Source organism: Eschrichtius robustus, chromosome 2 (genome assembly GCF_028021215.1).
Source record: "Eschrichtius robustus isolate mEscRob2 chromosome 2, mEscRob2.pri, whole genome shotgun sequence".
Classification (NCBI taxonomy): domain Eukaryota; kingdom Metazoa; phylum Chordata; class Mammalia; order Artiodactyla; family Eschrichtiidae; genus Eschrichtius; species Eschrichtius robustus.
Window position 1 is genome coordinate 66,156,463 of NC_090825.1, and position 14,187 is coordinate 66,170,649.

At 37.9% G+C, this 14,187-nt stretch overlaps 1 protein-coding gene across 3 annotated transcripts in view; it reads left to right on the plus strand.

The window, feature by feature from the left end:
* The window catches only part of VCAN (versican), a 112,117-nt gene that overhangs the window by 84,322 nt on the left and 13,608 nt on the right, over nt 1-14,187 (plus strand). For all 3 annotated transcript variants that reach the window (XM_068535608.1, XM_068535610.1, XM_068535609.1), the window contains 2 exons: nt 1,872-2,030; nt 3,294-3,376. In XM_068535608.1, the coding sequence (XP_068391709.1) occupies nt 1,872-2,030; nt 3,294-3,376 (242 nt within the window). The remainder of the gene's footprint in view (nt 1-1,871; nt 2,031-3,293; nt 3,377-14,187) is intronic.

The following is a 14,187-nucleotide window of genomic DNA, read 5'->3' on the forward strand; positions in this document are numbered from 1 at the left end:
TCAAACAAATGATAATTTCCAAGGTTAAGGGAAGCTATGCTATTACAATATCATATCATTGACTTTGTCAGTAAGGGTAGTCTAAAAAAATTTCCAACTCTCCTCCCCTATAAACTAACCCCTTCATATGTGAAGATCTGTTTCCTCCCCACCCTTCCTACCTCACTTCTGAAATCTTCCATGTGAACTTCCCCCCCAAAAAATCACTACATCCAAGTAGCCAAAATATGCTTCACTCTTGAGTGCCAAGTGCTACTGTTATACCAAACCACCTAACTGTGTCTTGAGTCCTTTCCTGTGAAATTTGGTGGTGTCCAAACAACTCTGTAATGTAACTCAAAACTTCCGGTGCACATTGTTTAAATCAATTAGTCAGCTGGCTCTAACTAAGCAACAGGCCTGATAGACTAAACTGAAATAAAGACTGTTCTCAGAGATAAGCTGCATCTGTTGTATGATTATGGTCTAAATCACTGAAGCCAGGAAAAAATTAACTCTGTCACCATGCAAGCTTTCCCAGAATTACAGGACGAGGAGGAAATGCAGTGAGAATCAGGAGACAATCTGACTTTCAACTTGACCACCAAGTCAGACATATAAAACGAGCATTCATTTCATCTAGTAGAGTTTTATCTTCATCAATCAGTAAAATTAGGGGAGGGGAGGATGATCATTAGATAATCTGGAGTTTTCACAGTGTCTCCAATTTCATAAACTTTGCAGTTTTGTTAGTTTTTACACGTAACTAGTTCAGTATCTTTGTGAGATGTTTTGTGAAAGTTAAAATTATTTCTATTGATTGATCAATACATACAGTTTAATCTCACCTGTGAGTGGGCAAGTCTGAGGGAAGATTGCCAATGAGAATGCAGTTCTAGGGACTTCCCTGGCGGTCCAGTGGTTAAGACTCCACGCTTCAGGGAACTAAGATCCTGCGTGCCGTGTGGCACGGCAAAAAAAAAAAAAAAAAAAGAGAGAGAATGCCGTTTTATAAGCAAGACTGCTTTCCTATGAAATACTTAAAAACTGGCAATCTAGAAAGTATAGCTGAAGCTTACTGCCAGTGTAAAATTTAGACATATTTGCAAAGTGTTTTCATCTCACCAGGATACTGGTTACAGTGTGCTTGTTGCAAAAGAGAAAAAAATATATGCATATACACATACACATATGCATATGTGTATGTGGCGTGATGGAATGAGGGGTACTAAATTAAAGTCATTCTTGATAAACTTCAAATCCCGATGCTTTGGCACTGGGAGTTACCTATATTCCCTCTCATTTTGGGAAAAAGTCTCACAGTCCTTAGCTATAGCCCAGAAGCTGCCGACTGATGAAGAATTTTTTTCTCTTAGTAAATCTTACAAGAGCCTGTGGCCATCCAGCTCTCTCTTCGGGAAGTGGGAAAGGGCTATTTCCAGAGCCTTTGAAGTCCTTAAGCAAATAGAGCATTCATAATCCTTTTAACCAGAATTCTTATCTTATCACTTGAATGATGCTCTTTAGAAAAGTTGTGTTGGTAAGGAATTAGCCCCAATTGCTTCACAAGTGAGTCAGTAGACACTGCAGTCTAAGGAGGTTTTGAATGGCCCCTTTTCCAGTTTTTCTCCTGCTGAAACTGACTTTCATCAAGGAAAGAGCAGTTCGATAGTGCTTTTCCAGTCCTAAGATGTATTGCCACCCACTTGGCAGGAATCGTTAGGGCTCTGTTTATCATAATTTTTTTGTCATCATGACCAAAATTTGTGAATCCCTTGCTTCGAGGACATTGCGTTGATATTGGCTTGGGTCTTGTATGAACTTTTGGATGGGTGAACCAAGTCTGAATGACATAGATGAGTTTAATAAGCCCCTGCCTTGTTTCTTCCCAGACACGGAGACATGTGACTATGGCTGGCACAAATTTCAAGGGCAGTGCTACAAGTACTTTGCCCATCGACGTACGTGGGATGCAGCTGAACGGGAATGCCGTCTGCAGGGCGCCCATCTCACAAGCATTCTGTCTCATGAAGAACAAATGTTTGTGAATCGTATGTACCAAATATACATGGGTTTTCTGAAGCTTCATTCATTCTTACCACATTCTTAGTTTTTCCTGTATCTAACTGAAAACAAATAGCTTTCTCAGTTGTGACTCAACTTATTCAATCCGTCATCTGTGAACTAAAATCATCTCTACTACATGAGCCCCCTACTTTGAAAAACATTCAACTGTAACATAGGAAGGCATTCCATGGTTTGCCAGCAGTAATAGTTGAAACAGCATGCTATAGGTCAAATCATATGAAATTACTATTTGATCATATTTTGACTTACAGAAATGACCACCTCTTATGTTTCCAATCTAATTCTTCCCAGGCTTTTGGTCTCTATTTTGAATATGTACATATGCTGTCTAAAGTAAAAGAGAAAATTGCTTTCAGTTATTTTTATCCCACTAATTAAAATTGAATTATAAATAGCACCCTAATCTTATCCTCTGTGCATAATTGGTTCTCATCCAAGTTTCTAATTATTTTAGACCATAGAAAGTGGACGTCATATTAAGAACATGAATTGACGGAGACTGAAAGCTAATGAAACTTATTACCAGAGCTGTTTAATAACTCCTTAGACTACAGCAAAGAGGAAGACAGCTAGCTTTTATGTAGAAAATATGTAGAAATTTTTTGCTCATGAAGCATTTTTTGATGCTCTATTAAATATGTTCTCGTGATTCCTGCTATCTCTTAGAAGTTTGTTAATTTGCAATCTGAGTAGAGGTTCATTTAACTTTTTTTCATGGTGTCTTTGCCTGTGACTCATTTCATGGTGAAAGTAATTATTTTTGAGGAAGTTTTGCAGATCTGTCCAGTCTAGGTGTTCACTATTAAAAATGCTTTGAGAAGAAACATGTGGCTTCCAAAATGAGGCTAGCATGGGTGAGATCTGTCACATTTTATTGGTTCACTGAATTTTTGCCAATTGCACAGTTTAATAAAAAAGTAAGTGGAAAGTTTGTATCATGAGTAAAGATGGAAAAAAATACTTAATTGTAGTGCACTGCTAGGGAAATAATTGTCCATGTCTGATATTTTAATGTTTCACGATATTCGCAAACTAGCTTTTTGGTTTAAAACACATTGGGCAGAAGAACAAAAGATAGTTAGACCACGGAAGGTTTTTATGAGCAACTAAACAGAAATCCAGCCAGAAAAGAGGATGCATGATTCATGCCAAAAATAGTTTGCTTTGATACATTTTGTCCATATGTGGGAAAGATAATAAAATGTCTGTGTTGTTCCCCTTCCCAGGTGTGGGCCATGATTATCAGTGGATAGGCCTCAATGACAAGATGTTTGAACATGACTTCCGTTGGACCGATGGCAGCACACTGGTAAGTTACTGATGAAAATGATACTGATTCTAGAACTTGGTACTGTGGGTTGATTGCAGAGGCACATTAGACTGGAGACCAGTTAAACATCTTGCTCAGGGTCACTTGGTGAACTAGACGGGGGTTAAAAATAGAGGTAGTTCCCTGAGAAATGATCCATCTACCAGTACTCCAATCAAGGTGGTTCTTTTAAAAGAAGAGTGTATCCGATTTCCATTGAACCCGTAAACCGCAGGCTCAGCAGAATTGCCTCAGGTCTGTATTTCAGATGGTTATCTTTGTTTTTTATAGCTTCAAAGCAAAAAGGAAAATAATACACATAAGAGAAAAGGTCCTTTAAAAAATATCTTTTCTTCTTACATAATTGCACTGGAAATCTGCTATAAGGCATGGCTCATTTTTATCCAAGCAAACATGCTCATTTTTTACATCTTAAAAAAGATTGTTGAATTATGATCTTGTAAATTTCTTTCCATTCACTCTGCTGACTAATTATATGGTTTTTTAGCTTTTTCTACTTCTTGAAGAAAGGAGTGATTTGATACCCACATCCTTGAGTAAGCTGCAATAAGGTTCTTAAGTCAGGATGGGTGAAGCTGTTTTGAGTCACTACTAGTAAATACACAAGTCTAATTCTTTATAACTAGTTCAAGTGTGGTTACCTATAGTGGTGGTTCTGTGCTCTGGCTGTTCATTAGAATCACCTGGGGAGCATAATTAAAAAACTGGTGTCTAGGCCTCAGCTCAAATTCATTAAAGCAAAACCTCTGGCAGCTATATTTTCTAAGTGTTCCCTGGGTGACTCTAAAATGCAGACAGAGTTGGGATCCACTGGGCTAGACAGTTCAGTGTAAATTCAATTCTAACTTAGATAAACAAGAGGAAGACTTGAAAATTAAGCACACACAAAAAGAGTTTAAAAATTAAGTTTCATTCATTACTGCCATTCATCTGGATTTAATGAGTTTGGCAAAACGTAAAGTTCATTCTAGAACAGAGGCCAAACGAATAATTGTTTTCAGAAGTTCTGCTCTGCCTGTTCAGGAAAGCTTCTCTGTGCTCTCCTGGACGTGCCCCTCAGTTTATGTCTGTGTCACTCATTGTACTCAGTGCTTTGCACTCATTTATTCTCCACAGTAACCTATAAGAGAGGCATTAAGTGTTTTATAGGTAAGGCAAGGGACGGTCAGTTAGGCTAAGCTATTTGCCCACAGTCACAATGCTATTAAGTGGTGAAGCCATAGGCTTTCTCCTAGCTGGCACCTCCTTGACTTTAAAAAGGGTATCCCTTATCACATGTTGCCTTTAGGAACCCTAAAATAAAGCCTGGCTTGCCATCTCTCTGTCATCACTCCTTATGTTTAATCAGCACTGTTTGTCATTTGTGTGCATAAGTAGATTCTTTGGCAAGATGCAGAAAAAGTAGGGAAAGTAGATTGTTCATAAAATATGTTCCCCGTAAGGTATAGGATTACATCTTCTACATCAATAGTCTCATTTTCTTCTAATTGTCCTAGGTGGATGGTATATCTGCAATTGTTGTATCTGTATGTTTTCATTTTGCTGAAATGAATAATAATTTCAGGGAGATAATTTTGGTCAGATTAATAGTGGTTGGTATAGCATGACTTCTTATGTATTCATTTTAATTGAAGATAGACTATTTTGTTTTTACTAATTTAATTTATAAGTGAACGTAAAAGTTAGAAGGATTTTTTCCTTTATATTACAGATAGTTAAGACTTTTTATAATTTTGTTAATGTATATTATAAAGTATAGGCATTTAGTAAGTTTTCCCTTGTTGAACGTAGGCTTCATTCCTGTGGGAGAAATTAGGTCTAGGATACCCACTATTAAGTCTTCCTCCCAAAGACTTTCCCTTATAAGTGGTCCAGTAAAAGTACAGGTTCTTGTGAGCTGTAGTGCAGAAGCTAGAATGCCAAGGACTCAGGTGGCCAACTGCGGTTGCTACTTCCTTGTGCCTTGCAGACCTGGACCACGACTTATCTCAAAGTGTAACTGTTGGCTGGGTGCCTGTATGGTCCTGCCCTGAGCCTAAAATAGTTGCATTTGCCGCAGTGAAGTGAATGTAAAGTCTGTCATTTGCAACATACTGACCTGATAGGCCAAGCCCCTGACTGTTTCCAGTCTGTCGTTGGTTATATAGAATTGATTTGTATATTTTCATTCTCAGCATTTTTCTGTTTTACTAGATGTTTATTCTGGTCTCTCCATTAGCAATTCAGCTCTTTAAAGAAGTGGTTCTCTTGCCTGCTTTTTATTTCTGAAGGTGTGTAGGATAAGGCCCTATGCTCCCTGTGAGCTTGGTTAATGGGACTGAATATTGGCTTATAGCTGGCAGATGAGTGAGGTCTGTAAATTATCTTAGGGAATTTATCTTGCCTGGCAGGTGCCATCCAGGTGTGCTTGATTTAATCAGATGTCATTATTCCACTATGCTGAAGCAAGCCAACTCGACTCATTTTTTTGTCTGTGTCCATTAATTTTTAATGGACCGTGCTGTGAAACATACTGTGAAAAAAATAACTTAATTACAATTTCCATAGTCTAGACTGGTCCTAAATTTGGTAAATAAGTGGGCATTGCACTTTGTCGAAGGAGAAATATTGATCTTCCTATGAAATTTTCAGAGGAAGATAACATAACCTAAGATAGATAACTATACAACATAAACAAGAAACTTACCCTTAATTAATTCACATTTTCTAATTGGAACCTAAGGGTTATGGAGAGAGCACCAAGGAAGGGCCTCAATTTGAAGAGGGTAGCAAATGAATTACATACACAAGGCAAAGTTTATCAAAGAAAGGACACAAGTAAATCCAGGAAAAACTCTGACAGACCCTTGGTTTCTTCTTAATTCACTCTTTGTGTAAAATAAAAGTGTGCTAAGGAGTGTCCTTAACTTTGAATATTTTGGAACAGAAGAGACCATCTGCCCAACAGCCTGTCTCCCTCCCATTTGACTGATCTCTGGCCCACTTTCTGCTTTTCTAACCACCCTTGCCTCCATCCCTTCCTTTCAGAGGCAGTCTAGGTGTCTCTTAAACTTGTTTGTAGTTCTCTCTACAGCCACCATCCCCTTAACAGGTTCCATATGTGCTCAGGCCTTTGAATAAAATAGTTCTCCTTTGTTTCGCTGTTTACTCCAAGTGTCTTGCTTTTGAAAATATCCCTAATAGTAAACTCTTCATCGGGAAAAGCAGTATCTGCTTACAGTTGGGAATGGTGTTAACTTGACTGTGTGCAATTTCAAGAACTTTGTTTATGTTTTCGAGTGATTTCTCCCCTCTCCCCTCCACCCCCAGTTTTTGTTTGAAAGGTTTATTAGAGCTTATCCTTCTTGGGAGGTAGAGCAGTATTAATACAAAAAGAACCTTTGATATTTACCATATATTATCTTTTGTTATTCAGTCTTAGAGTAAAAACAAATAAGTTTATATTAGGTCTCAATTTCAATCATTTCTTTTCTTGAAATAATTAAACTTTGCTTCCAATAAACTTGTAGTGTATCGTATTTAATATGATTATCCTTTATAGCTAGACTAATTCAATTTATATGCTTTTACTAAATTAATAATTTTATTTGGCCAAGTTATCTACTTTGCCCTTATTCTTCAGATTCTGATGGATTCATCCCACATTATTGGTTTCTATAATAGGATGTTGATATCACTAATAAAATGCCGAATTCTTGATTTTATTGGATCTTTAAAATCTTTTTTATTATTTATTTGGGGTGTTTACCCAGTAAATTTCACAAAAGTGTACTCATGAACAAAATTGGTTCTAGCCTTACCCTTGTGATTTCTATTAAGGTTATTTTCTCTTAACACATTTCAGTTTTCACTTTGTCACTTGGTTTCCTACTAAGCAGTCACATTTCAGTTTGTCCTTTGGTTTTCTACTCACTTTAACTTGACTATAGATTTCTAACAGCAAAATGCCCCAAGTGCTTATTAGAAACCCTGACAAATAACTTCAATAATGAATTACTTTACTTGTCACCCAAGTAATGTCTTCAAAGACACTAAGTTAAACCATCCAAGTTAAATACACATTAAAGCTGGCGAACTTAAACAAACATTTCTTATCTAGCTTCTGTACTATTAGCTGACTTTTAAGTTCTTTCTTTAACCTATTGTTAAATGAATGACTAGTCTGAAGTGTTTTCCCCTAGATCTGTTTTCCAGTGCCTGTGACCTTCCTCTGCCCTTGCTCTGAACTCTTGTTACTCCCTTTTTAATTCTGCAAATGTCTTCCTCTTGACTTCAGTATAAAATTCCGTAATTATTATCAAGGCATACCAAGCCCACTTACTCCATCTGCTACTTCCTAAGCTGTCTCATCTCAAAATACCCACAGTTCCAGGAATAAGCCATGACATCTCACTTCTGCTGGTCCTTGCGTCCACTTGCCCTCGTGCTTAGAATGTCCTCACCTCTTGCCCTAATTTCATTTGATAAATGTTTTAATACATTGCTTAGCCAAGAGTCACCTTCTTCCAGGAAGCCTTTCTAGCTGGGTGTGACTAAGAGCTCCTCCTCTGTGTTCTAGAAGCCCTTTGTACCCTCTTCCCATCCTACCACTGGCCTCTGTGGTGTTAATTTCCTGACACTGAGCTTTCTGAGGCAGGGATTAACTGTCATCTCTATTTTTTCTGCACCTAGCAGAGTGGTTGACAAAAATAGATATTTGAATGTTAATCAATATCCATAATTGCTCAACCAATTCACTTTGTTATCTTTTCAGTCCTGAAAGGACCAATTAAGTCTTTTGGCTGAATCTCTATATGACAATTCTTGTTTATCTAAATTAAATATTTTATTTAAAGTTGTATCAGTATGAAAAACATTAAAACATAATAGGTGGTACTTCAGATATGACGAAAAGAAAACAAATGTTTCTCAGAAACAGAAGTATGTAGCTGGGCATAATGCATCTTACAAAAGTTATTAACCCAAAGGAAAACAGATGTTCCTACTGGAAATGATGATGATTTTGTCCATGGTTGTCCCAAGAATACATAAGCTTTGGGAAGAGGAGATGGAAAGCAAACTTTTCGAAGGTTTAAGTTATATCAGGGCAGGTTTTCCATGAAGTTTTAGGAAACTGACAATTACTCAAAACTTTGACTTTAAAAAACCTTATTATCCAAATCCAAAATGTAGTGAAACAAGCAAAAGGAAATCTCACTCCTAAGTGTTATCAGCTCATTTCATTTTTTATAGGTTGCTTGACCAAGGATGACTTGGTTGCCTAAGGTTGGACAGGGCTTTCTTTATTTATCCACTATCTGAGTCTGTTCTTTCAAGCACAGAGGGAGCCAGACATCAGGGAACACTATGGAATCATTTATGTTTCTCCACCTATATACATCCTGGCAAAATCATTTTTACAACTTGCTTTTCAACTACAGACTGTAGTGTGTCCATGGACAGCACAGTTAGGGAGATACTGGAAACCGGTAGATGCCTTAATCACACTACTTTTTATAACATGACTCCCTAGCCAATGGTTTAAAATCAAGCTGTGGACCTCAGAGATTTAAAGCTGTTACCGTCTTGCCCCCTCCTCTCTCCCTGAGCCCCAGGAATAAGATTCTCGCAGGGGCAATTCTCCCGAGGTCTGTATTGCTCCCTTCTGTCTTCTCTTTAGTGAGCTCCTGCAGCACCTCAAAGCTCAGCCCTCACCACTGGGGATCGGATGCTTCAGTGGATCAGATGCAGTTACTGCAAAGGAAAATGTCACCTTAGGTTGCGTTGTCCAGAGGTTGAGGATTGAGTAGAACTGACAATCCAGTTCTCTTTTAAAAATGTTGAGGAGCTTTAGGAAAGTTTGATTTGTAAGGAAAAAAAAAACCAAAAAAACCTCTGACTTTATCCTTATACATTAAGAAGAACATTTTCTACATCTCTTTTACATTTTCCATCTGTCAGCTCTATTTTGTCAGCACTCAGTGTCAACCCATGCAAGGCTGCTGGCTTGTCAGCTTCCTGGGAAGTAGTCACGGCCTCCTTCTCACTCTCCAGTATCCTGTTTGGAGAAAACAGAGACCTCCTTTCCTCTGCACTTTCTGGATCTAGTCAGAAAGTTCTCAAACAAGTTACTAGTTCACAGATCCATAAATGTCTTATTTTCTAGCTCTAACCAACTTATCTTGCCCCTTGTTAGTTATGATATAGATTCCAAAAGGCTAATTGATAGCCTTTTGTGCTTAAAAAATGTTACTTGAAAAAAATATTTCTGGAAGATAACTGAATTTGGCTTTTTTTTTTTTTTCATTTTGATAAACATGGTCCAGCATTGGCAAACTGGCACACCTAGAATTTGGGACACCCACTTGCCCTCCTGGTTATGCTGCAGAGTTAGTGAAGGAAAATAGCCAAATTGGATGTGAAATTGACTTTAAATCCAGAGACCCCTTTTCTTCTTTCATAAATAAACATGTCAGTCTGTCAAGCAAAGTATGGTGAGAAAAAAAACAGCTTTTAAAAAGGTAGAAACAATAAAGAAATAGCCCTTAACCCAGGAAGAGACACCTAAAAAGGAGTAACTCGCAGGCCATAAACCATTATTCTTTTTTCTGCAGGAATGTATTATTATTACCCTTTTATAGACACAAAGGTTCATATCCTCCTCCCTCGCCCAGATGTCTTGGACATTGAAAAGAGAACCAAGAGTATTAACTAATTCCTTGTGTTTTCTAAGCTGGTTTGTAGGTTTGAAGGATTGCGAATGATTTGGCAGAAAACAATGATGCAAAACAAAACCCCCAAACCAAAACCTTAAGTTTTACTTTTTCTACCTGAAAATCTTAGAAGACTTCCTGTAAAATGTTTGCAGATGGGTGTGTGTTGGCTGTGCTGTGGTTTTAGCTCCAAGTCAAATGCCACTTCTCTGTGAGCAAGTCACACCGCATATCAACATTAATTTAATTATGTTAAATCTCACAGGCTTCATTAATCTAAAAGGCAAGGAAAACATATGCTGTTTCTTCATCCTTTAACACATTACTCACCAGTAGAAGAATTTTCAGTTTCTTTTCTGAAAGGCCATTGAGGTCTTAGTGAAAATTTTTACTTGTGTTGCAGTTCAGTTTGATTTGAAACCAAGAACTGGTTCTTCTGATTCTTCACATAAAATATATCGAGCCACAGAGCAGTTCTAGAACACAAAACCCTCATCTCCGCCTTTCCCTTCCTTGAGTGCAGATGGCTCTTGACGGGCAAACAGCTGGAAGAACAGTATTTACCCACCACTGGAAAATCATTTCATATTTGACAAGATTCTCCTTGAAAAAAAGAAGAATTTATCAACATGGTAGTTCCTTTTCGCAGATGCTTTTCCAACAGTGTTCTGTGAAACCTTAAAAATCACACACGGTTATTTAAATTTAATTGCTAATTAGTTTAAGGCAACGCATAACCATGGAAAAGGCCAAGAAAATGTTGAATGGGTTTGGCAGTTTCAAGTTGCATTTGGATCGTGAGCACTTCCTGACTGAAGACCTGTACAAACAAACTTGGGGCGAAGGAACCCGCTGGCACCATTCACGGTGGAGATTAAATGCAAGTGGCTTAGTGGGGCTGTGCCTGGGACCCCGTCTCGAGGGGTCTCACAGTGGGAGGAACTCACATCCTTTGGAAACTGCTGTGGATAATTACTACTTTGTAGGGCAGTGAGCTCACGCTATTACACAAGATTAGTGCTGTGCTCCAGAGCTGGCAGATTGTCTCTCCCGCACAGAGATTTGCCAGCTAGGAAAATAGTGGGCATATTGCCACTTTAACGACTATCAGGAGACCCCGAGTTAGTTTTTTTCCCTTCGACATATTCATGTTTGTAGGATCCCACTCCAGGATGCCAGCCTTGGGCAGTGACACCAAAACAAACGTCTCTTTCTCCTTTAAAACAAAGCTGCTCTTTTCCTTTTGGTTGTTCAACTAAAAGACAACAGCCAAACCATAACCTCCTTTAAAACATAAATAAACAAGGACCCAGACCAGAGTAACCCACAGCAAGTACGCGGAGCAGAGGAGGGTATATTTCTACCTTGCAGTGAGGTCATTTGCCCCAACAATTTAAAGAAAAAAAATTAAATATAATCCCCCACAGACTGCAAACAAATGCCTCTTGTGACCACAGCCATCTAGGGAAAAAAGACATTTTAAAGTTAACACATGTTTTGATTTCTCTAATAAGCAGTCCTTCTAAGCTCCCGGCAGATAACTGTTTGACCTGTGTTCTGAAAGGTGAGGGCCAGGGGATAAACCCAGAGTGGTTATTCTGAGTTCTTTATTTAGTGCAAAGGTGGTTTCTTATCAGCATATGTTTCAAAAGGGTAAGCCGTCCTCTAGGGGCTGTGTTTTCTATTTGGAGTTTGCTTTTATCCTTTGGTGGTTATCTGCTTACCCCTGGCATCGACTGCATTTGGATGTTATTTGTGGCCATGTGAGTACAGCAGTGGCGCTACCAGTTCCAGGTGATAAAAGGAGTTTGAACACAGAGAAGTCAGCTTTTAGCACAGGTGTCATGTTTTTATAGCTAATCTACATAAGGTTTTACCTAAAAACAGACTAAATCACATGCAGACATTAATTGTGTGCATTGGTGTTTATTTGTGATCTGCCCTGTCCTAAGGATTTTAGGTGTCTATTACAGATTTGGCTTTGCTTCTGATGCAGCTTCACTGTTGATGTAAATCATCTGATAATTTTAAAAGGACAAATAGAAAAAAATAAATATTGTAGTTGAACGTTTTAGTCAACTAGAAAATTCAGATTATAGCTACATTGGCCTGTAGCTAAATGGAATGGGATTGGTAAATACTGTTTAGCTGAGGTCTATCTTTTAGCAAAGTGTTCTCTTCTTACTTTTCCTCACAAAACTGAGGGGACGTATCACAGATAATCCTTTAATCTTTTTTTCCATATGGAGGAAATAATCATGGTTTGGGGCGGGGCGGGGGTGGGGGGACATCTACATTGCTTTGTTAACAGTGACTTAGTTGGTAATTCAAAATCTAATGATGGATGGATATCGCCGCCTAGTGGCCATATAGTATTTTGCGTTTCAAAACTTCACATTCCCAGAACTCCACTTAGGTCTCTGCGGGAATAATGTTCTCTGTGAATGAAGTCCCTATAGCTTTGGGTTTTAAAATTCTAGTATGAATTGCCTTATATCATGAACCAGAAAGTTACATGTGAAATGAGATGATTTTTCAAATGCAGCGTAAAGCTAATACATGGAGTCACATGCTTAGTAAAATCCTAGCAACTGAGGCAAGTATTAGGACCAATCTTTCCCGTATCTTCACTTTATACACAGTAATAGCAGTGGAAAGTTTTCCTTGGCTGGTTCCCTTGGCATGTGAACCTAGAGGACATTTTTGGTTTTCTTATGAAAATTTTTTTACAGTGAATTAAATCAGCAGTGTTTGGGGGAATAGAGAGTAGGTAGAAAGCAGAGACTGGACTGTTCATGGGAAAAAACTCCAAATTATAGCTTGAAGCCTTAAATTCTCCCAACAATTACCATAATATATTATGTCAGAGCATGGCTTTACTGGACAAATGTCAAGAGCGGTTTTTATCAATGGAATGTGTGTGGCTAATTGTTTAAACATACTTGGCAAAACTCATAATAGTTCTAAAACATAAAGCCTTTAATTGGCCGTTTAAGATAATCTAAATTACAGTGAATTTTAAAGAATAAAAGGTGATTCAATCTAAGCTGAAAAACTATAGGTAAATATGTGGGTAGGTAACAAGGTCGATGATAGAGTAGGCCCTTGGCAGATGCAGATTCAAGATTTGTAGTTTCAAATATACATGAGAGACCCTGAAGATCCACAATATGAAATAATTCATACTTTTTGCTCAGGCACAAATTTGAACTGTACCCAATGGCTGGCTAGTATGTAAAAATCGTTCAATTAGCTAGCAAGTTTGTCCAATGGACAGCTCAGTTTTCCCATCTCTAAGGGTCTGTTGATGTTTATTCTACTAACTATTTAACCATTTTGGACCTTCTCTATTGTGTTTATGGTGGGGACCTCTCTGCTACACAGGTCTGTGTGAACAGGGGCATTCCCAAAGGTCTATCCTAGATATATCCTTCCCTGCTGCCAAGAAATACTGTATTTGTAGGGGTGTGTGTATGTGTGTGTGATGGTAGTAAATCTCAGATTTGTGTCCCACAAAAAGATGAACTTTAATTTTATCTAGTGTGTGAAAATTCCATTTTCTTGTTATTAGAGAGGAAAAGAAACCAAGAGATTCTAAACAGAGTGTCTAACTGTTTAGGAGAACTAGTTAGTGGCCATCAATTATCCTTTATAGCTATTTGACCAAATTAAATCGTAAAATCTCAATGAAAAGAATTTGAAATGGGTCAAATATTATGGAGAAGGGCTAGTTATCAACTAAGTTTTGATAAGCCCAGTTGCTTTGAAAACTTCTTAATTTTAAATTCTGACAAAAGGGATTTAAAAACAAAACTCTTTCATGTTCCGGGAATTCTTTCTCTACTAGAGGTTGAAGCATGACCTTATTGTCTTCAGGGTTTTGAATTTTGAATTGACATTATCTTTTAAAGGCAAAAAAAATCTTGATGTGGAAAAACAAATACTATTTTGGAATGTTGCATGAAGGGTAAGTCATTCTACGGTTCAAGAGCCTTCCCTGATCCAGCCCTTTCTTTTCACCATCCAGCTGCTTGCATATTTCCTCATAAATCGATTTGCTTATATATGTATCATATAAAGGACCAGCTGGGACGTGAC